This window comes from Uranotaenia lowii, chromosome 2 (genome assembly GCF_029784155.1).
Source record: "Uranotaenia lowii strain MFRU-FL chromosome 2, ASM2978415v1, whole genome shotgun sequence".
Taxonomy (NCBI): Eukaryota; Metazoa; Arthropoda; class Insecta; order Diptera; family Culicidae; genus Uranotaenia; species Uranotaenia lowii.
The window spans coordinates 7,679,347-7,703,704 of record NC_073692.1 but is presented as its reverse complement, the minus strand read 5'-3'; the positions used below and the strand labels follow the sequence as shown (position 1 = coordinate 7,703,704).

Sequence of the window (24,358 nt, the reverse complement as noted above, 5' to 3'; positions counted from 1 at the left end):
AGTAATAAAAAAAATGGATACTATGTTTTGGATTTTTTTTTTTGCCAATGCTTTTGACTGTTGTGAGTTTTGAACACCTGTCACATGGCTTATAACTTGTTGATGTGTAAAATTAATATTAAATGCATGAGTTTGGAAGTTAAAATGGTTGGTTTCAAATTCTGAACTTATTTACTTACACTTCCTTATAAAAACCCATTAACAAGGTAGGGTTTTTGTGTGTCAAGATTTGTGTTTCGAGACAAATGGTTCATCGAATTGCAATTCTAAACTTACAATAAAAAAATAAGTTTCAATACGTGAAAGTCATATAGTGTTACTAATTGAAATGTCTTTGGCCTAGAGTGATTCAGAACAAAATTCCGCCGGAGGTGAACCAATTTTCTGACATGTTTATTAACGCTTATTTTTGATCACCTTTTATGATCAAACATTTTCCTTTTACTATAGTAAATTCATTTCTTGAACTGAAAAGTATACATGGAAAAAATCATCACCCCTAAGCCCACCACCCTTGTTATTTAATAATTGAATTGTAACTTTCTTCACTCAACTCAAAAAACTACATTCTATTTTTGATAGCAATGGTAACAGAGATCTTGATTACCGTTCTCTTGTAAATTTGCTACACTGTTACTGCTTAAGGTTGACAAATTGCCCGATTGTATCCGGGTTTGCCTGGATAGTTTAAAATTTGGGAACAGTCCGATCCGGCCCAGTTGCCTGGATTGCATGCAAAAAAACTCGTATTTTTCCCGGATGTATACATTTGCCAAATTATACAAAAAAAGCAAATTGTGTTGTTATTTTTTTTTATGCTTCCAATTTCTTCAGCAAGCTTAAAGAAAAATAATCATAAAAGGCTTTTCGGAAGCCTTAAATATGATTTCAAATCTGCTGATGAGACAATTTTATCAATTTTTTTTCTTAATTTTTGTTGAGTAATTCTTGGGTTCTGACCAATTTTGCCCGGATATTGTCCTGATGTTGGTCGACAATTTCGAAATCAAATGCCCAGACTATGAAAGGTTTTTAGATTAAATCGACCGGATTTTTCAGGCGCAGCAAATAAGTGCTGCAAAAATTCTGGCAACCTGGTAGCTATTTTTAAGGCTGATTCTAGATAATTTTTATTGTTAAAAAGATAGTTTAAAAAAATATCAGCAATTTCAGGATATTCAGTTACTACATTCAGAATTGTTTTAGGGGAGGAAAAGTATGTTGACTTACCAGGTGGAACGATCGAGCTAGTGCATAACGAGACGCACAGCAGTAGGACAAACGATGAAATCAGCCAGTTCAACGCCGCTGCACTGCAGCTATAGTTTTCGCTCAATTTGTTGGTGCTAGTTAGACTAAGATTATTACTCCGCCGCCGCTGAGTAGTTCGACTCGCCACTGCCGCCGCCGCTAGGGCCTTTTCGATACTTAAACTACTGGTGCTATGAAGAAGATTACTACTATTCGAAGTCGCGTCTCTACTGCTACTGCTACTATGTCTTACACTACAACTGCTGCCGGTGTCGCTATAATTATTCGCCCTACTGTACTGGTTGTAGAAGTAGTTCTTGTTGCTGTTGTTACTGTTGCCGCCACATTTGTTGCTGCTGCTGGCTGGTTGTGATTTAGAATCTGTTGCCGCCTGTTTCTTCTTGATGAATATTGTTGCGTTTAGACTTCGGCGTACCTTGGCATTGTGAAAACTGGACAACTGCCGATAGTTGCCGGAGCTGACCTGCTGGCTACTAACAGTTGGAACAATGCCCGGATACTGATGATGGAGGGAATCCTCCCTGGCGCTACTGCACGGACTGTGTGGTCTCCTGTTGATGCTGTTGCTGTTGCTGTTGCTATTGCTGCTACAATTGCCGTGACTCGATACGGCCAACGATGGTGCGGAAGTCGACGAAGCGACCGAAGTTCTCGCAGTTGCTGTGGCTGCTCCTGTTGTGGTTAGCGATTGCGACCGGCTCAATGCCTGACACCACCGGAAGGCCCCAGGGTCCACGCACATGCCCATGCCTCTGATCCCATAGTCACTGGGCGAAAGCCTAACGCATCGTCATCATTGCACTGGGCTTAGGCGATCCGTCGCATCGTGAGTAGTACACTTGGTCGTCGAATGTCACAAACCACCTTCGAATTCTCTTTCGCCCACAAACAGACACTCACTTTGGCGTCCGGAATGTCACCTGGAGGAATAGAGCAGAAACAAAAGGAAAAACCCAATTAACACCGTGTTGGAAAATGATGATGAAAAGCGCATAAAACAACGCTTAATGGTTGTAGTTACTTCGTTTAGTTCTTTTTATGAGTCTTGTCTTAGGATTCCTGTAAAAACACAACCGGTTGATGGGAACGAGTGAACCAAAAGAAGGAAAAAAAAAGTCGGTAGGCCAAAGACTAACTTTTGACTAACGGCCCAGGCAATGATCCGAGAATGGCTGCCCTCTGGCTGCTTTGAGGGCACCGCAGCGCCGCCGTGTGTAACTAGCTTGGTAATGTATAACACAGCCATAACAATCCCCGAGAAAAAAGGCGGACTATTCTTTCTTATTCCCTAACGATCATCATCATCATCATCGCCGTCGTCGTCGTCTTGGCCGTCATCATTCGGAGTCTCGGTAATTGCCCGGTTGTAAAATTGGCAACTTTTCCCCAAAAACATCCCCGGGTGTTACGCGGCTCAGCCGGGGCAACTTTTCACTCCATTGGTAGGGCTACCAGATGAAAGAGAGAGAATTAAGTTCTACCTAAGTTTTCAATTTTGAATTTTTGAAGTTCACAGGCCGTAAGAATTTCTTTATTGGTAGGAAAATTGTCAATATTAACAAAAGATGAAAATGAGGGAGAACAAAACAAGAAAATCAGAAAACTCGATACTTCGAAGAATAACCCAAACATATGAGGCCCTTGGAGTTAAACGGGTATAAATGATATTTGGTCATTTGTAGACTTCAAATCCGAAACCTGTTATTTATGTGTTATCAACCTTTTTTCCTACAACGACGTATAAGTATTATAGCTTAAAGTGGACGGAATTTTGCCTTTTGCGAAATCAGTAATGTAGTAGTACAAAGCCAACAAAGCTGTTGTATCGAGGATATAAAATCCTCTGATCTCGTTTGAAGTTTAAACTACATACCACCAGAAGAATATTCTTGACGATTGTTCTTAGAAAATACAAAAGGTTTTCCTACGTGATCAAATGAAAAAGAGTAGATATAAATGTGCTTAAAAAGGCGTAAGTGTTGGCAAAATTTATCAATAGAAGCGTTTCTAGTTAGATAGTTATCTTTAAAAAAAATACACTTGACCGAATGTCAATCAATTCTGCACATTTAAACAAAATACAGACCCTGTTCGTTCTTGACAACTTTCGGATTTGGCAACTTTTGATTCTGACAATAATAAAGTTTGGCACATGGGCCAAAATCTAGCGGTTTCTAGAAACTACATTACTTGTTGTTCTCGTTATAACTGGAATGGTCTTAAATTGACTATAAATAACGTTAATGATAATAATATTGATTATTTTGTAAAAATACGTAAAAAAAAGTTGAGAAAAAAACCGTTCGATTTTGGCAACTTTCGATTTTGACAACTTTCGATTTTGGCAACGTTCGTTTTTGGCTTCCAAAACACAAAATCTGCGAGCGAGTTGCCTAAATCGTAAGGGGTCTGTATTCATAACCATACTAGATGATCCCATACGAACTCCGTTTCGCTTTCAACTTGAACTTAAACATGAACAGTTTGTATGAAAGTCAATTGCCAAGCATTTTTCAGATGCACTTCCGAATAAATTGTGAATTAATAATTGCAAAAATATTGGACGATCACTTTTTCTGTCGCCAAGAATGTGTCAGGAATCAATTGACCCCTGTGACCTCTTATACAATCTTTGATATCTGAAATTGATTGCCCTTCCCTCAAACCTCCCGTGTGCAATTTTTAAAGGAATCCATTGCATAATAACGTCAATATGGCTAAACAGTGAAAAATTAATTAATATGGACGACCCCTTCCGTTGACCCCTGGCAAAACATCTGTAATCGATTGCCCGTCCCCGAAAACTACCGGGTGCAAATTTTCATTCCAATCCGATATCAAATAACGACGATATTGCGAAAATATTGGAAGGTTGATATGGACGACACGCTTTGCCGGCCCCTTACACTAAATTTAATAACTGAAATCCATTGCTCGTGCCTCAAAACTATTGTGTACCATTTTTCATCTGAATCCGATGTATAATAACGACGATATCGCATTAACAGTGAAAAGTTAATATGGACGACCCTTTTGGCCGACCCCTGTATGTGATTTGGATAAGTGAAATTAATTGTTTGTTCCTAATAACTCATATGTAAAAAAATTCATCCCAATCCGATGTATAAAAACCTCAATATCACTAAAATATTGAAAAGTTGATATGGACGACCCCTTTGGCGGCCCCTTACACTGAATTTGATACCTCAATTCAATTGCACGTCACTCAAAACTATCGTGCACCAATTTTCATCTGAATATGTTTTATAATAACGTCAATATCGCAAAAAAGCGAACAGTGAATATGGACGACCCCTTTGGCTGACCCCTTACACAAAATTTGACTCCTGAAAACAATTGCTCGTCTTTCAAAACATTCATGTGCAAATTTTCAACAGAACCCGACGAAAAGTAACGTCAATATCGCGAAAACAATATTTGTCTAGTATGGACGACTCCCTTTAGAAGGGGTCATCCATGCCAAATTTCAGACCTCTAGCTCTTAAGACGGCTGAGCCTATAGAGGACAAACAAACAAACAAACATACAGAAATTCCTTTTTATATATATAGATTTGTGGATATTTCAACAGTTTCAATCCTTTTCAAGCGTTGACTGAATCTTTGAGTAAATGCTCATAACTGAAAAGTAACAAGAAATAATCAGTAGGCGATGGCTTGTTGGTATCGCACGTGTTTTTTTTTCGCTCCTTCGCTGTACAAATGAAATTTTTAAAGTTTAAGTAGTTTGTCATTGTGAAATTGTGAATTTCCCTTAGGATTAGTTTCTCCGTAGATTTCATCCCCGAAAAAAATGTCTCAAAATCTCATACAAACTTCAGGCTCCGTGAGCGACACCTTCCAGTGATCCGATCTAGCCCAAATTTGGCATGAGATCTAGTACTTGGCCTAGGCTCAATTTGAGCCTTCAGCGCATAACTTTTTCATAATTCAGGTAATTTTGGGCACTTTACGTCTTCTGTTCATGTCCCAGTCAACCGCAAGATTAGAAGAGAATGTTTTGTTGAATTGTGTAATTTTCATGATACTCAATGATACCCTATGAAAAAAAACCGAAAATTTGCCGTTCCGGTCCCCAATCACCTTTTTTTTTGCCCACAGCAATTGTGGCCATGGGAATATAAACAATCTACGGTATAAAGAACCAAAAAAAATTAAACAGAAAATTTTGCGAAAGGCATGGGAAGGTTGAGTACCAAAATGACTAAAAACATTAAAAAATAAAATTCTGATCAATGTCGAAAGCATGCATATACTCAAAATATACCGTTAACTGGGGCATCATGCAAACTTTTCAACTTCAATGCCTTCTAAAAACTTAATGTCCACAGATTATTGCATATGGAAATGAGGTTTTAAAGGTGAATCTTCGATTTGCATTTCATTGCATTTAAGCCCAGACTGGTAAATGAATTATAAAAATATTTATTTGAAAAAATTTGGTGATTGGCCGAAAAATATTTTCACACCAACAGTGTTGGTATAGGATACTAAAAGCAAAATACAGTTTTTAGGGGATATCATTAAGTGATATGTTACCGTTATTAACATTTGTCTTGTAACATGTTAGTTTTTGGATCTTTTTTCAATGTTAATTGATTAATTTAATTATTTATATTGATGGGTTTTTAAGTTAGGCAATTGATTTCAAATTATTCCGAAAAATGGCTAAGTACTAGGGCTAGGTTAAGACGCAATACGTATAACATCACAAACATGAACATCACAAGGTGGCGAATTTCAGTTCAGTGGATTGGAGGAAAATCTCAGGGGGCTGATCAGAAAGAAAAAGCCGAGAGATGATCTCTTTCGGGTGGTAACTTCGCGCTGAACGCCTCGCATGCGCCCGTTGCCAACTTGAAGGCGCTTTGTGACTCGTGAAGTGCCGGTTAAAAGTTTTTGGGCAAGAAAAGTAGCCCGGATCGTAACTTGTGCCGAAAATAAGCACACGGACATCGCAAATTGTGTCCCGAAGCCCATTTACTTGCCCAGGTAACGAGAATGGTCCATTCGAGGTGCCTTCGAGGCACGTCAGCCCCGCGGCCGTTGGTGCCGCACTTGCCCGACTCTGTTGCCAATCTGACCGGGCAAGCCAGAACCATTCCGAGTGTCGATCAGAGATCCCCGAGAAGTCCAATCGTACCAAATCGCCCCGAAAGAACCCAACAAGCCGGCCTAGCTCAACATATGGTAATTAGACTGGCCTACAACGAAAAAAATCATTATATTCCACGCGGCATCCCCTAAACTTGTGCATTTAGGTGAAAAAATGACTTTTTGAAAGTTTCAGGTCATTTGGAAGAAGTACGAGCTGGCGCAAAGGACTTGAAATTTGTATGGAGACTTTCGGCAAAATGTATGAAAAATCGACATACTTTCACTCTTGGTGTTCTAAAATATGTTATCAGTATGCTAGAAAGCTCAGAATTTCTTCCAAATGACCTGAAACTTTCAGAAAGTCATTTTTTCACTTAAAAGCACCAATCTAGGGGGTGCCGCGTTGAATAAAATGTTGTAAAAATCATCCCATACAAATTTGGGCCAGTCTAATGGTAATGTCCCGCCAAGTAACGCCCATTACGTTGGTCAGCAACATTGGTCAGCTTCACTTAAGCCACAACCAGCCCCAAACGACCTCCAGCCATCCACCAAGCAATCTCCGAGAATTCGCCAGTCAATCACCAGCCCCACCGCCCAAGAGAACGTTCCGACGCCACAGGCCTGCACAAAACGGTGAGCGTATCGCCACACACAAAATACACACACATACAGAATTACAACACGAAATAAACCACGCACTTAAATTTATTAAATTGTCCTTTTTTCGAACACAATCACATCCGAGTCTTGGGAGTCCAAAGTAGACACAAAGCCGACCTTGAGGTCCTTCGCGAGATCAAGATCGAGCTAGCCAACAAAAGAAGGTCTTGTGTACCCACCCTCACTGATCCCCAGAGCAACGACCAGGAATCCGAGGGCTTAGACTCCGTCCTCTCTGGACGTGTGGTAACAGACATCATCCATCATACTGGGTAAAGTTTTTTACGGCATCGAAAAATGTTAAAATTTGTACATCTATTGCAACTTAAAAAAAAACTATCTCATGTTATGAGAAACAATGTCATCATAATTTTTTTTATCATTAAATGATTAAATCATTAAACTGTATTTCATTATCTATGTATATATATAAAAAGCAATTTCTGTATGTTTGTTTGTTTGTTTGTTTGTTTGTTTGTTTGTTTGTTTGTCCTCTATAGACTCAGCCGTCTTAAGAGCTAGAGGTCTGAAATTTGGCATGGATGCTCATTAGGACCAGGAATGATGAAAAATGTTTTCATATTTTCGGATGACCCCTTCTGAAGGGGGTCGTCCCTACAAGACAAATATTGTTTTCACGATATTGATGTTACTTTTCGTCGGATTGTGTTGAAAATTTGCACATGAATGTTTTGAAAGACGAGCAACTGATTTCAGGTGTTAAATTTTGTGTAAGGGGTCATCCAGAGGGGTCGTCCCTATTAACTGTTCGCTGTTTTTGCGCTATTGACGTTATTATACATCGTATTCAAATGAAAATTGTTACACGATAGTTTTTAGTGACGTGCAATCGATTTGAGGTATCAAATTCAATGTAGGGGGCCGGCAAAAGGGGTCGTCCATATCAACTTTTCAATATCTCAGTGATATAGACGTTTTTATACATCGAATTAGGATGAAAATTTGCACATAGGAGTTATTAGGGACAAACAATTGATTTCACTTATCCAAATTACAAACAGGGGTCGGCCAAAGGGGTCGTCCATATTAACTATTCACTGTTAATGCGATATCGTCGTTATTATACATCAGATTCAGATGAAAATTGGTACTCGAGAGTTTTAAGGGATGAGCAATGGATTTTAGGTATTGAATTCAGTGTCAGGGGCCGGCAAAGGGGGTCGTCCATATTAACCTTTCAATATTTTTGCAATATCGTCATTATTTGACATCGGATTGGGATGAAAATTTTCATACGATAGTTTTCGGGGACGGGCAACTAATTTCAGATGTCAAATGTTTTGCCAAGGGTCAACAAAAGGGGTCGTCCTTATTAATTCTTTTTCACTGTTTTAGCAACATTGACGTTATTGGTCAATGGATTGCTTTGAAAATTTGCACACGGGAGTTTTGAGGGAAGGGCAATTGATTTCAGATATCAAAGATTGTATAAGAGGCCACCGAAACTAAGTTAAACGGGGTTAAACTATTTGGCAATAACTGCGTTGTTATGTGACGATCGAGTCGAAATTTATACACGGGAGTTTTTTGGCAATTGATTCTGGAATTCAAATTTAGTAGCAGACGACAGAAAAACTAATCGTCCAATATTTTTGCAATTACAACTTAACAATGAATTCGGAAGTGCATCTGGAAAATGCTTGACAATTGACTTTTATTCATACAGTTCATGGTATTTATATTCCAAATTAAAAAGCGAAACGGAGTTCGTATGGGATCAGCTAGTAATAAATAAAAATTGAAGAAGTGTTGTGGTATACAAATGCTGCATCTAACCCTGCTGTTGTATGATGCCCCGTTTGGCGGTAAATATACAAATTTTAGTGAAAGTAGTTTTAAGAATATCAATTTAACGCTTATATATTGAATAGGTACCTGCTTACATACGTCGAATTGTATCTCAATCCAAGAGAAACCTTCATGAATTTCATGCTGTAATGATGCATGATATTTTACCTGAAATTCAATAATTTCTAGTTCAAATTTCTCAATGAAGATTTACAAAAATAAGCATGGTTTTATTCTTTCATATCAATAATCATTATAATCAAAAGCCGATATCAAATAGATTATAGCATTTGAAACTGCTGTGCTACGTTAATTGCCCCGATTCGCAACCCTATGCTGCCCGGTTTTAGAACCGGAATTGCTTTTGTTGTTTTCCTAACCTTCGCGGTTTTTATTACGTCTGCTGTTTTCTAAGTTTTTTCAGTCCATTTCCACACTTTCTATGTAAAACATCAGCATCAACAACAATCCATCAGGTGTGTGAGAGTTATATTTTCGGAAGGATAGGATCAGTTAGCGTTTTTTCTTGTGTTTTTTTTTCATCTTTTGTTTTGATGAATGTTTTATTCCATTCAGGCAGAGAAAATGGTTGAAATTGCGGGTTTTATTGTAAACTGAGAACTTTTGGCTGCTGGTTTTTTGTTGTTTTTTTTTCTTCTTCTTTTGCAGTTTTTATTGCAGTGAGAAGTGAGCGCTTTCAAGTGCTATCAAGTTACTTTCGGCCGTCTTTCGCCGGAAAGATGCAATAATTTTCTTTTGCGTAATATCTCCAGCTTTTTAATGGATCATTATCCAATAAAGCAGAACAGGTGCTGTTAAGTAGGTTTATATGGATTTGAAACATGTTGCAACATAATCAGCTGTTGCAAGCTGAAGGTTCTAATTTGGGGAGGAAGTTCTTTCTTTGGAAGATCTGTATAAGAAATGAATTTGGTTAATACAAATGTTCTCAAACAACTTTAACAGATTCTTTGAAAAAATATAGTTGTTTTGTTTAAAAAATTTCTTCATTTATTATTATTGAATTCTTGGTTAGATTTCAATTGATTGATGAAATAAAAATTACCTCAAATAAGGCAATTGACGCACCTTTAAGGGAAGGTTCTAACCATACTTGATTGCCTGCCTACCTTCAGGATAATGAAATTAGGATTCAATTCATCGAGGAAGTCCATTCACGTCACAAGGAACGATTGACATGCAAGGATCCGGCAGTCATCCTCCGTGTGTCGTGTCTACCTTGCCATTTCTCCAGAACACAATTAGTATTCCTAGGAGGAAGTATGTATGTGACCATAATTAATCACGCCACCCTTACAGATATGCGGTCTCTCGACGACGACGACGTGAGGACGAGAAAAGAATGAAGAAAACGAAAGCTTGCGAGACGTTTGAAAAATAGGCTTCAAGTCGAGGAAAATAACCATACATTCGTAACGTCATATAACACTCACACATATCTTTTCCGGGATTATATAGCACTTCTAGCAAGCCATGGAATAAAGCAAAATTTGACTTTCGTCGCATTCATTTATTTCTTACTCGTTTTCTTGGGTTCGAGATAAATAACAAAACAAAGTTGCCTACGACTTTGGAATGATTTATCAGCCAAAGATTAAGACGATCATGATAGACAAAAACCAGCCTACTAAGCCGGGATTATTGAAAACACCTTTCTGTTGAACTTTGAATGTCTATTTTATTATGATCAACTTTTACGTTTTTTTGGTACTTGCGATTTAGTACTAGAATTTTTATTCCAATTTCATCTATTTACTTGTTATTCACAAGGAAATTTTCAAACATTACAAATCGGAACCGGAGAGCCGGATGACAATTTGTCACCCTGTTCTATCAGTTTTATGGTCAAAACAAGCAAGATGAAACCCTCACTTGAAAGCATTGATCAGCACCAGTCGAATGCCATAATCGACACAGAGGTTGTGTGTAATATCACACCGGAGAATCGAAATCTAACGAGCAAAACTAACCGACTTGAAAATATTTTATGTATGAATTTAACACCACAGCGAAAGGAAAATTTCAAAGAACCAACAGCAGCTCAGTGAGAGGAAGGAGTTGTAAATATTACACCCCGAGAAGAAAAAAAAAGATCGAAAAACACCATCCACCTCCGAAAACGAACATGAATTTATGTAGTTGAAAGAAAAAGAAACCACCAGGACTCGGTCAATGTGAGAAAGGATATTTTTACATGAACATATGCGGTCGTATAGTTTTTATCCTCATATACTTTTCCGCTGCCATCAGTGGCTGTTTCCGTTTTCGTTGTGTATTTGAAAGATCTACTAACCCCCAATCGACAACGGGATCCGGATGACTTTCATCCCCAAAGGGGATAACTTAGAATGAGGTTCGTTCGACAGAAAAAATCGGGGACAAATCGAGGTTGGTTGAGTCACCGAGAAGCAGCAGCAGCAGCAAAAGCCAACGGCACCGGAACATATGTTTCAAATTTTCAAGATGACTCCCGAAAGAACTCGCTTCTCGACACCAGAGACCGGGTTCATATTATACATACAGCCTGGCATACGTACGTACATACATGCAGGCGCACTGCATATGGCTGGTTCTGTGTCATTTCAAGCCAAACCAAGCCAAGCCAGCCAGCCAGCCGAAAGTCCAGCTTAAAGTCCCTGAAGGCGGATAAGAAAGGAGTTGAGGAAAGTGGATGATTTGGCGGGCATTTACATTTTATGGGGCACCATACAGTTTTCCTTTCGGGCTGCCTGCCGGATGGGGATTTTTGAGCGGAAAACCTTAGCTGCAGCCCCCATGTCAGATTCCTTCCTCCTGGGAATATGAAGTAGAAAATAGACTAGGTCAGCGAGCTTCAAAAATCCGGCTTGAATAACATACAAGTGCGGGTAAGTGAATTTTTATGCATAAGCGTATGGCAGCAGAAAGTACACACACTCGGTACGGTTCACTAAATCATGTCTTTTTAATGGTGCCAAGACCTTTGGCCAAGTATGGGGAAACGCATTTCGGGTGACTAAATGGAGGAATATTTAGGAGTGATTTATGAAAGTGCACAAGAGGGAACCGACTGACGCCTGTTGTGAGTGATTATTAAACTATTTTTCACTGGAGCCTGAAGTGATAAAATTTCAAACTTATCATTTTTTATTCTATTTGGGATGATTGCATGATACATACCTACTACACTACAAGCAGAAAAAAAATAAATCGCGAATGAATATACTTTCAAAATACCCCTTTTTCCGCGATCTATAAATCCAAAATTAAAAAAAAAAAAATTAGCTCCAAACGCCTTGACATACTGAAAACAGTTGGAATTCGTCATGGTTTTGGGTACAAGACATGATTTTTTTTTAGTACAACCCGTGTAATGAGAAAAATTGTAAGTATTCATAAAAAGTACAATTTATTGGTTATTTGATTAAAGATGAATCAATTGAATTCTTTGTAATTTAATAGGTCCAATTTGATTTTTTTCACCTTTCAAGTGGTGTAGGTGTATTATTTTTCACAAATATGAAAAACAAAAAATAACTTTGTGATGAACAGGCGCGTGGAATGGGTTTAATGTATGATTGTAGTCATATAAAATCGTGTTCCCCGAACGTAAGGTTCTATAGTTTAAAAAGTTAAAAAAAATGTATTACAAATGAAATCGATGTCACTAGAGACAAATCAGTCTGGATGCTTATAAGAAGTTGATTAAACTATCTTCTTGTTTTCGAGACAATTGATCAAAAAAAGTTAATGTCTAATTGGATGCTGTTTGCTTTGATAATTTAAGGCCAAAAGAGGGTCCGCCGTTTTAAGTGGAGAGGGGACAATGGAGGCAATTGCTACGGGGCCGACCTAGGGGGGCCCCGATTAAAAAAATATACCATTTAACCATACCAAGTACTAGAAATATATGAAAAGAAATAGAAACTAGAAAATCGGAGTCAAAAAGTTTTATATAACAGCTAAGGGGACCTCCTTCAAATAATATCTCGAATAATTTCACTCGAACATAAGCTGACGGAGTCCCCTTGAGTATTTATTGCAGAATTTTTTCCGCATTTATGATGGCTGAGCAAATCAGGACCATTTTTTCCAAAACTTGGTGAAATCGGAGCATACGATATGGAACTTTTCAAAAACAAAATCTGGAAAAGTCAAGGCAGAATTCAGTAACTATTCGAAAAAAAATCAAGAATGAAGTGATGAATAGTAGATACAAATTTCGTTATTGACGATAACGATTAACGTTATTAACGATTTAAAAAACGTTCTTCAAACTTCCAAGTTTAAACAAATTAAGATAAAGCTAGCTCAAAAAATCTAGCCCAACTTGAGTTTTCTGTATTTTTCCAGTGTATAAATCAAGCAAAATATGGACTTGTTTTTACTATATTATTATTATAGCAACCAGACTGTAGTTTGATTTACTTGTTCACTTTACTTAAAAACCCCGTATATGCCCGTGGATAATCTTCTACTCACAAAAACCAATACATCAAAATGAATAAAGAATATATTTTAGGAGTTCCCAGCGAATGAAGTATAATGTTTTGAATATGAAATATTCACTCAATAGTACAAAAAAATGTTAAAGCTTTAACGGCGACTGGAATTCTTTTAATAAGCTTTATCCAGAATTGAACAAATTACAATATCTAATTATCAGTTTTTGACTGAAGACTTGCAGCACAGAATATGTAAAACGACGCAAAACATTTCAAATTTTGATTGAGTTCGAATGTCTTGCTCAATAATTCATGTTTATATGATTTGAAGACTTTACAAAAAAAAATTTCTGACTGTTTTACGGACAATAATTGATGACGGACAATAATTGACGGACCCGGGAATTGATGAAATCATAACAAATATGAAGAACTTAAAGAGAAAAATTGAAAATCAATGGGAATTAAATAAGGAAAACCGAAAAATCTTGAATGCTCACTATATATGCATAAGTATGAACATCTAATCCAAAAAAAATTGTTTGCTTTTCGATCATCTCCAATCCGATCATGGTCCAATCGGCCATACTTAGATTCTTTATTTAATTTTCATTCCAATTTCTATCTAAGGTTAAAAATTTAAATTGAAACTGTTCCACCTGAAGTTTTCTACTATTGAATCTGATGTACTGAAGTAACTACCCTGAATTCAGCATATCATTTTCCAATTGATAATCTCCAATTGATTTCAGTACAAATAGAAATTCATTTTATTGACGGTTTCAACTCTTGTGTTTGTTTAAACGTCGATGAATTAAATCACATTAAAGCGCGGCGATAATCAAAATTCCAATATATTCGAATCTCCATAGAATTTGAAATTCCTTCTATGTTTTTTTTTAAATTTTGGATTTTTAGTCCGAAATCTTCGTGTGTTTCCCAATTATTATGAGGGAAATATTTATCCTGCTTTCACACATACCAAACTATCATCGATGAAATAAAAATATTTTAATATCTAGCTTGGTTTTTTTCTCAACTAAAAAATTATAGTTGCTGACAGAGTTATTCAATAATTTACGAATCGAATTTTGAAAATTAACAGCCCTTATAACTGTTTTCATGTTCGATTAGTTGATATATTAAAAAAAAGAGTCGAAAGACCTCCTAAGAAAAATTTCCCCAGGCTCCGATGGCTTAATTCGGCCCTGGAGGGTCCTCTAAATTCTGTTCGTTATTGTCACTTGTGATCCTTTCAATCAAATTTCATCAACTAACTTTTTTTAAAGTTAGAAAGAGTTTAAAGTTTGAATGTGTTGACCATTTATTTACTTTAAATTTGAAACATTCCTCAGAAATTATCCAAGAAACCACAGTTAAATTTAAAAGAAAAATTATAAATCGAGCTAGAATAAAAAATCAGTAATCCCATTAAAGAAATATTCTAAAAAATTTTCTTTGATTTAAAAGATCACAATGTTCAAACGAGTTCTTTCTATACCAAAAAATTGTGAGAAGAAAATAGTGGCCTATATACGCCTTGAGAAATACGGTACAGAAGCACATACTATGGAAAACTCGAGTAAATTTAGTCGAAAATGACCCTAAACGGGGAAAAAAGATAACTGTTGTATCAATTATTTAAGGTAGTTGTGCCAATCATCAATGTTGATCATGAAGTTGATATTTTCACATCCAACTCTAAATATAATAGATTCAACTTCAAACTGCTGATTTACCTTACACAATCAACAATGAATATGATAGATTCAACTGTAGTGGTATAATTGATTCAACTGTAAATATGACAAATTCATCTAGAATTGTATGATCGAATTAAGCATTCTACTATAAATATAATAGATTCAACTATACATTTCTGATTGATCTCTCTCATTGATCTATAAATATGATAGATTCAACTATAAATTTCTGATTGTTGCAACTAAAAATATGATTCATTCAACTACAATTTTATGATATATTTAAGGCATTTAAGCTATAAATATATTGAACTATATTTTTATGATTGATTGCATGATACTTGATAAAAACATACACTTACAAATACTACAGAAACTTAACTACCGTGATCGTAAATTGTAAGTTATTTCCAATCTACTTTTCCTATGGCAGGTTTCTTTCGACCTACCTAATCCTGTCGCTGAGATCGGTAAACTTTCCGGCTGGGCAGTGATCAGCAGCAGCAGGAGAAGGACCACCACCGATAGCAGTAATGGTTATTTTCTGGCAGAAGCTGATCGATCCAGAAATAAATTTAAAATGTTGTTTATTTTTGTGTTGTGTATAAGAGTGAAAATCAAATCAATAACAAATAAAGACAAAAATGATAATAATTGAAATAACCGCTAAAACCAACTAGAAAGCAATCAACAATAAATATGATGACTTCTAAAATAAATATTTGTTGAATCTAAAATATCTATAGTGGATCTCATAAAATCATTCACTAAGCGCCGATGTGGTCTAGCGGATAGGTTGGCGTGAGTCTGGTTTTGGTATGCCAGGCGTACTGGGTTCGATTCCCGGTATCGGCAAGAAAACTTTTGGGTTCGAATACCATAAGTGGCCGACAGGTAAGATATGTTTCTTCTTATAACTGACTATATAATAAGAATGTTCAATCAGTTGCCAGCTGGCCAGGTATAGATATACACGGATGCCGGAATACATGTAAGTAAACTAGCCCACCTGATTGACTTGTTCTTCCAAAATATACCTACATCAACACAATACATTCACTACATAACAGTTCATACGAAGCGGGTTTGTGATATAGCTCAGTTGGCAAGTCTGTTGTCTCCTGAGCCGATGTCCGCGAGTTCGAGCCCAAGAGTAAACATCGAACACAGTTGTGCCGGATAAGTTTTTCAATAACGATTTGCCAACTGCAATGTTGATAAAGTCGTGAATGCCATAAAGATAGTAAAACGACTTATACAAAGCCATGGGGTCCGGGTATGGTGTACACTAGACTGCCCCAAATTTGTATGGGAAATTCAAAACCTGTGAAATGTTATGCGCTGCAGGCTAAAATTGATCCTAGACCTAGTACAAGATCTCATGCCAAATTTGGGCCAGATCGGAACACGGGAAGGGGTCGCTCAACGAGCCTAAAATTTGTATGGGATTTTGAGACATTTTGTTCGGAAGAAACATGAAAAACCAGTTTATCATCGATAACTTTGGTTCCAGCCGGCCGATTTCTTTTGAAAACGGTTTTTCTTAAAGCCTAAATTATGAAAAATATTTCATCCGAAGACTGCATATCGATGAGTTGAGATAAAAAAGTTATTAGGCTTCAAAAATGGGCTACCTTTTTTAAGGATGGTATTCATCACTGTTAATGAGTCGGGGCGGTCGAACATATTGACGCCTCATTAACAGTGATGAATACCACCGTAAAAAAAAATTAGCCCATTTTTGAAGTCTAATAAATTTTTTATCTTAACTCTCATCGATATGCAGTCTTCGGATGAAATATTTTTCATAATTTAGGTTTCAAGAAAACCCGTTTTTGAAAGAAATCGGTCGACGGGAACCAAAGTTATTGATGAAAAACTGGTTTTTCATGTTTCTTCCGAACAAAATGTCTCAAAATCCCATACAAACTTCAGGCTCGTTGAGCGACCCCTTCCCGTGATCCGATCTGGCCCAAATTTGGCATGGGGTCTTGTAATAGGCCTAGGATCAATTTTAGCCTGCAGCGCATAACATTTCACAGGTTTTAAATTTCCCATACAAATTTGGGGCAGTCTACCCTACACGGAAAAAAAAGATAACTGTTGTAACAATTATTTCAGCTAGTTGTACCAATCATCAAAGTGTAGTTGTTATTTTCACATTCAACAATAAATACAAAAGATTCAACTACAAACTGCTAATTGGCCTTACAGAATTAACTATGAATATGATAGATTCAACTGTAGTAGTATAATTGATTCAACTGTAAATATGACAAATTCAACTAGAATTGTATGATCGAATTTAAGCATTCAACTACAAATATAATGCATTCAACTTTACATTTCTGATCGACTTTTCTCATTGAACTTTAGGGGAGAATGAGGATACTTGATCCCTGGGGATAAATACTTGATTCCTTAGCTATATCTCGAAACTGGAATGTCTTACAAAGATCAAATGTTCTAGAAAAATGTGCGGAAATGAGCAAAATAAAAATGCTTGTAGTTTTAAAATTTTTTAACAAAATAATTGTTTGCGTAATTGAACTTTGTTTGAAAAATTTCACAAAATGTAACTTGAAGTTTTTTTTTTCGTCACTTTAAAATGTTCCTTACATGGGAAAATTATGAAAAAAATATTTGTTCCAATGTATCAATCGTTCGAGCGTAGAATGAACTTCATAATGCCATATTTTCAAAGCAATGGAAAACTCTCAACTTTTTCAGAAAAAGTTTTCTAAAATGTTGATTACGGGTTTAATTAATCCCCTACAGTTGGGTTTAATTGATCCCCCTTCCAAACGACATATTCTTCTTCTGAATTGATCCAAAAATTAATATTTATCAAACAATTGTCTGAAGAAAAGACCAAAAATAATTAATTTTCTCTTAATTATAAGAAATAGCGCCTATAAGTATGCAATGTTATTAGCGTTGAGACACAGTTATAGAATTTTCTTCTTATGTCTGCTATAAATTGTGAAATGAGAACAAACATGACCAAAACAGTAAATTTACATTCTATCTTGGGGTTTTGTTTGATTTTTATACAAGGATTAGGGCTTCTTGAATAAAAGATCAAGTCTCCTTCATTAGGGGATCAAGTCTCCCCTAACTTCAGAAAAATCGTAATTTTTTTACTCCCACGATAATGCTTCTAGTTCATCAACAGGTTTAAGTATCGTTCTAATTTTTGGAGCAGAGAAACTTGAAGTTACAAGCTGTCAGAAAATGACGGCGAGTTGCTAAATTTTTCCAAAAAGATATGGTGAAAATAAGAAAAGGGGATCAAGTATCCCCACTCTCCCCTAAATATGAAAGACTCAACTTGAATTTCTGATTGTTGCAACTAAAATTTTATGATTGATTCTAGGCATTGAACTATAAATATAGTAAATTCAACTATATTTTTACGATTGATTGCGTGATACTTGATAAATACATACAAATACAAATATAACATATTCATAAGTGCAGTTAGTGTGCCCTCAGCAAAAAAAAACTCGACAAATTTCGAAAAAAGAAACTTTACTACCGTGATCGTAAATCGTGATTCCAGCGGTAACAAGTTATCCGAGGCCGTCTCAACTGTGTCCGTTAGGGGGACTGACCAGGTGGACGTTATTCCGGTGTGTGTTCAGCTTTCCGGCTGCCCGCAAAACCGTTTCGGTAAACAAAATCGAGATTTTTTGGGTACCCAAAATCAAAATAAAACCATCCAAGTTTTTTTTATTCTAAGTTATTTCCAATCTACTTTTTATATAGCAGGTTCCTTTCGTTATTTTCTGGCGATGGCTGAACGAGCCAGAAATAAAATTAGAATTTTGTTTATTTTTGTGTTGTGTATAAGTGTAAAAATCAAATCAATAACAAATAAATACGTGTAACATGAAAAATGATAGGAATAATCGCTAAATCAACAATAAATATGATGACTTTGAAATTAAACATTTGTTGAATCTACTATATCTCTAGTTGATTTCTTGAAATCAATCATAGACATAAAATTAAATCTATTATATTAACAATTAAACCAACTATACTAGTATAATTGAATTTACTATACTTATTGTTGAATGCAGAACAAAAATATATATTGTTGATGGCAAAATATCAATCAGATAATCTATTATATAAATAGTTGAATTCTTCAGATTTCTAGTTGGTCGAGAATTAATTATAAATATATGTAGTTGAATAAAGGCGAAACATTGTTGAAACACTATACCCTCTTTTTTCTCCGTGTGAGGTTACAAGGAAAGTTGAGCCAAATTTTTCAAAATCTGTTTTTTTAAATCACGAACGCTCCATAGACAAGACGTAAGGTTCTGAATTCTCATTTATCAGTTGAAGTGTACACTTTTTTTACGATATTTCAAACTAAGTTTTTGATTTATTTCCAAATTATAACTTTTACCATAAAAAGCAGGTGTCCACTTCCATTCGTCAACAGTCCTTATGCTAAAGCTCATCGCAAGCAAATGGGAGTTTTTGTATTATATAGGTTAAGAATAACACAGTTAACATGTAAGTTTAAGAACATGTGTCACACACAATTCCGTCAAACTCGTTAAATAATAATAAATTTAATAAATGCTCATTTATATTTACACTTAATTGGAAGTTCTGTTCGGAAGCGATGTTCTATAAAGGAACCCATTTTTCATGACGCGAAATTTTATTGAGAATTTCTATTTACACCCCTACAGTGATGCCATAAGACTTATTTCTAGGCCAAAACATTATTATTACAAAACATGCCTGTTTTGCTCATCACTTTATAATAGAATTTAAATAGAATTTTATTGCTTATGTTTTCCGCAAAACGTTGGAATAGTGGTAAGATTTATAAGGAAACATCCGTGTACAGATTTGTAATACTGTGACTGTATTATATTTATAGTTGCAAGAACCTCTATTTAACTTTCACCAATAAAAGCATAAATTCACTAAAACGCCAGGACACTTCAACATTTAAGATGTCAAATAACAATAACCGAAAAACCCGAAAAATATGTAAACACCTGACTGAAGATGTAGTAAGTCAACATCAGCAGAAGCAGCAGCAGCCCGCATGAGAAAATATCCCGAGCGGGTGTGGTCTCTCGAATTCGGATTTACTTTTCCACAGTGCCATGGCTCCAAAAACATCCTTCCTCCTTCTTTTTTTATCTGTCTGCCTTTGCCGAAGTTTATCCCCCAAATCTGTAACCAACCACCACTCGAACTGGCTAAACCATCATTGCCGCCATCATCATCACCATTAGCATCAAAATCATCGTCATCTATAGTAGGTAGGACGTCATATAATTCTCACGGTTCCGGGGCTAAACTCGCTAGTTGGTCAGCAGGTTCAATCACATGGTTCTTTGAATTTTTAACGAGTGTCATTTTCTGGGTCCATCGCTAGCAATTGAACGCGGGAGCCGTACTGGCTCATTTTGCCGATCCCAAAGTTCCGAACTTGACCATATTTCAATCGATAAACGTGACATTAAGTTTCGTGTTCCGTGACTTTTCACTGTACCGAAATTACCTTCGAACGACCATGAATAATCCTTAAAGATGTCGTTTCACCACGAAGAAAGGCACGAAACAAGCAGGTAGATTGTACACATTCACTGTAACAATGCCAAATTGAACGCCACTTGATCCCAAACTCATTTGAATAATTTCTACTTGTGAAAATTTCACTCAAACGGGACGATTTTCACTGTAATTCCACCTTGATTTTACATACATAGGATTCGGGCTCCTCTTGCTCACACAGTTGCTGGCACTCGTTTGGCACACACCGAAATTCAGGCAATCATCAGCACAGCACAGAGGCAGAATCTAAAATGCGTCCACCATCTCTTTCCCGCTCACTTCACTCACACGGGCGAGCTCACTCACTGAGAAAATTTTGCCCAGCACCCCGAAACTCACTTCAAAACTGCCTTCCTGCCATACAGAAGGAGCACTAGCAGCGAAAAAGTAGGAAAAAAAAGCTCACGACGACGATCTGCTTTAAATTATTCATACGGAATTATTCCAACAAATTTTAAACCAACTCGGAAAATCAACTTTCCATACCGTTTCGCAGCTGGATCACTAATAGCACTCGAGAAAAACTTTTCTCCAATCATCCCGACCCATAAGTGGAGCCACAAAAAGTCTTTCTCTAGCCAGCTAGCACATGGGAGTCGAATCCTGCTGCACCACCATCAGTATCAGCAAACCTCGTACAAACTAAACCATCAACGTTTGGTGCCAGGGAAAAACTGTGCAACCTCAAAGAACGTCAGAAACGCGAACGATGGAGCACATTGAAGGAAAAAAAAACCTCGTCTGTCCGGGAAAAGTGTCCCTTCAGCCAGCTACTCCAATACACCGACCGAACTCTGCTGGGTGGAGAGCGAAATTTTCCGGGGCGAACTTTGCTCAGCGGGCGAAACCTACCCACAACAAAACACAACACAACAATATTCACAACGGAACTCAAGTATCCCTGTACTGGAAATGGAGAGCATCCTCCTCCTCCTTCTACTCGTCTTCTTCTTCGTCCTACTCGTCAGCATCATCCGCTTCATCTTAGTATGCTGGAATAAGAACGTCCTACTGCTGCACGCGCTTTGCTCTGCTGTGTGTGATGGTCCTTCTGCACGCTACCACATACAACATACTACCACGCGGTGTAGCCTACTTAGTTCAATTGACTTGCTCTCGTAGACTAGCTCCTTCGGAATAACAAGTAAGCAGCAGCATCAGCAGCGTGTAAGACTAAAAGGCGAATCTAAGCTGGCCGCTGCGTTCTATTGTGTGATTAATGTTTTATTCAGTACGTTGTCTCCTCAGTTATTACAATTAGGGTTCCGGTACAGACATCCACAGACAGACACAAACACACGCACACATACGTGCACACATACGCGGAGAGAGTATAGCGAAAGGAGGGAAAAAAATGAACACTCGAGTCGTCTATCATAATTTACATCTTAACTGGAATATGGTGCTGCTATTTTTTTCGTTATCGCCTCGACACAATAGCGAACCCAGTCAGTCGGTGGATGGAGGAGGCGCCTGGTGAATTTGATTTATCTTTTTGATTTATGTTGTTCACATTGGTGTGATTAAATCGTAAAGTGAAAAAAAGGAAATTTGAAATAACGACGACTTATGTACATACAACATGCATACATCCCGTTTACATCATCCTGATTATGTTGAAATGCACACAAAAGTCCCTCATAAAACGCGATTGTGATCTACTAACAAATGTGTGATCTGCGTTCTGTTTGGGGATTCTGCCTATCTGGAATCGTAAAAATGTTTCGAGGAGGAGGTTTAAAGAAATGTAACGTTCCCTTTTGATCAATGTTCAAGCCCTCAGGGTTGCCTCGAATCTTAACCTAGAGCAAAGCATTTTTTAAGGTTTTCATTATTTTCACATATAAACTTCTTACGTTGGAAATGACAGGGATTATCTTTAACTCTTCGTTTCATAAATGTATGTATGTATGTATGCAGTGTTCGGCACAAAAGCGCTAATCCGCTATTCGCTAGTTAGTCCGCTAACTTTTTGTTAGCGGTTTAATTTCGCCGCTAAGTTTGGATTGATTTAGCGAATTGAAAAGTTCCGCTATTTTTTGGTTCCGCTAATTGAAGATCGCTAACTCCCATATATTTGTATCAATCTCTCGAATTCTTAGTGATAGAATAAACTTTTTTTCATTAATCAAGTCAAAGTGACATTGTGCATCATTCTGATTGCTTAATTGGATTCATTGGAGGAATGCGTACTAGAGTTAGAGAAAAGATGTATTTAGTGTCTTTTTTTTCTCTTTAAGCACTTTTTTTTAGCAACTTTTACAGAAGAAGCTAACAATAAAAGGTATTGAACAATATAAAACTATTTTCAACATCTCTTCATCAGCATTTGTTTTCAAGTGGTTAAGCTATTTACTTTTTACTATACAGTTTTTAGAGATTTAACAGATCAGTTCATATAAAAGTAAGATAAAATCACTATTGTAGCCTTCGTTTTAAGTTCAAATAGAAATTGTATAAATGTTCACGTTTGACAACGCTCCTGCAAATGTGAAAAAGGGGAAAATAGGTTAAAGATTTTAAATGAGGATTATGTAAAATAATGCCAAAAGAAAAAAAAATGAATTGCACAAAAGATTATTTGCAACAAAAAAGCACAACACCGAGAAATCTAGTAAATTTTTAACCAAAATTTAAAAAAAAAAAATAGAGAGATATAGCTCCCATTTTCCACATTCTGTTCTTTTGCTCTTTCTTTAATTGTTCGAAAATCGTTTGTTTTCATTTATAGAACACAGGGACTCGTTAAAACTTCTATCTTTGATAGTTTTGGTTTTGCTCATATAATTTTATGAAAATACGATCAAGCCTTAATGTTGGTAAACAGTTAGCGATTAGCGATTAGCGCTTTAAGCTTAAAGCGATAACTTTTTTGGCACATTTAGCGTATTTAATTAGCGATCGCTAACTTTGTATGATTTAGCGATTTAATTAGCGGCGCTAATTTTTCAGTTAGCGTTGCCGAACACTGTATGTACATATGTATGAGAACCCACCAGTGGCTGATAGGTCTTTCGACCCGAGGCGGTACGGGAAGTCTCGATCGCACAATCAAATATTATCCATGCTTAACTCACCAACAATATTTGCAGCGCAACCGAGGGGTCCGTTACCACTGGTTTGGGATAGGTTTGACTCACCAAACTCACTTCCAACTGTTCGCATCAAATCAAGAATTCTGAAAAGGTACAAAAGTATCCTTCTCATGATTCCAAATTTGCCGAGATACTCCGGCTGGCTTGAACCCACAATCCATTGTATATCAGTCTTTCGATCGTTTGATGACCTATCCAACCCCCCCCCCCCCCAAAATCCCCTTAAATAGAGTTAAGCTATTTTATATTTTTTAAATTTCACAATAAAACAAAACAACTATTCATACACGTATTGATGACATCTTACCTTGTTAAATCTTACATTTTGCATTCCAAATATTTCAAATATTCAAAAAGATCTGAATTTCCTTTCTCCTTCGTTCCTTTTGTAATTACAAATTCTTAATATTTTCATTTCAAAAAAAAAATTTAACATTTGAATTTTCAAGTTTTCTTAATTAAATTTTTTAAAGTCTGTAAATTAATTTTTTTCGGGTCTGTAGATAACTATCCCTAATTTTCAAATTTGTATGGTTCAAATTTCACAGATTTCTAATCCCGAAAATTCCAAGATAAAAAATTCATTTTTTTTAAAGTTCCAGACCATCAATTTTTTATGTCTCGTAGTTCTTATGGATGATTTTATCGATTATTTTGGTTAA

At 36.5% G+C, this 24,358-nt stretch overlaps 1 protein-coding gene across 12 annotated transcripts in view; it reads right to left on the bottom strand.

Annotated features, from left to right (window-relative positions):
- LOC129746935 (protein turtle) overlaps positions 1–24,358 on the bottom strand; it is a 142,735-nt gene that overhangs the window by 52,739 nt on the left and 65,638 nt on the right. For 9 of the 12 annotated variants that reach the window (XR_008737414.1, XR_008737413.1, XM_055740886.1 and 6 more), the window contains one exon: positions 1,231–2,192. Coding sequence is in view for 10 of the 12 variants with exons in the window: in XM_055740886.1 (XP_055596861.1) it covers positions 1,231–2,020 (790 nt within the window). In the remaining 2 variants the exon portion in view is untranslated. The other 3 variants (XM_055740889.1, XM_055740888.1, XM_055740890.1) reach the window with 3 other exon arrangements.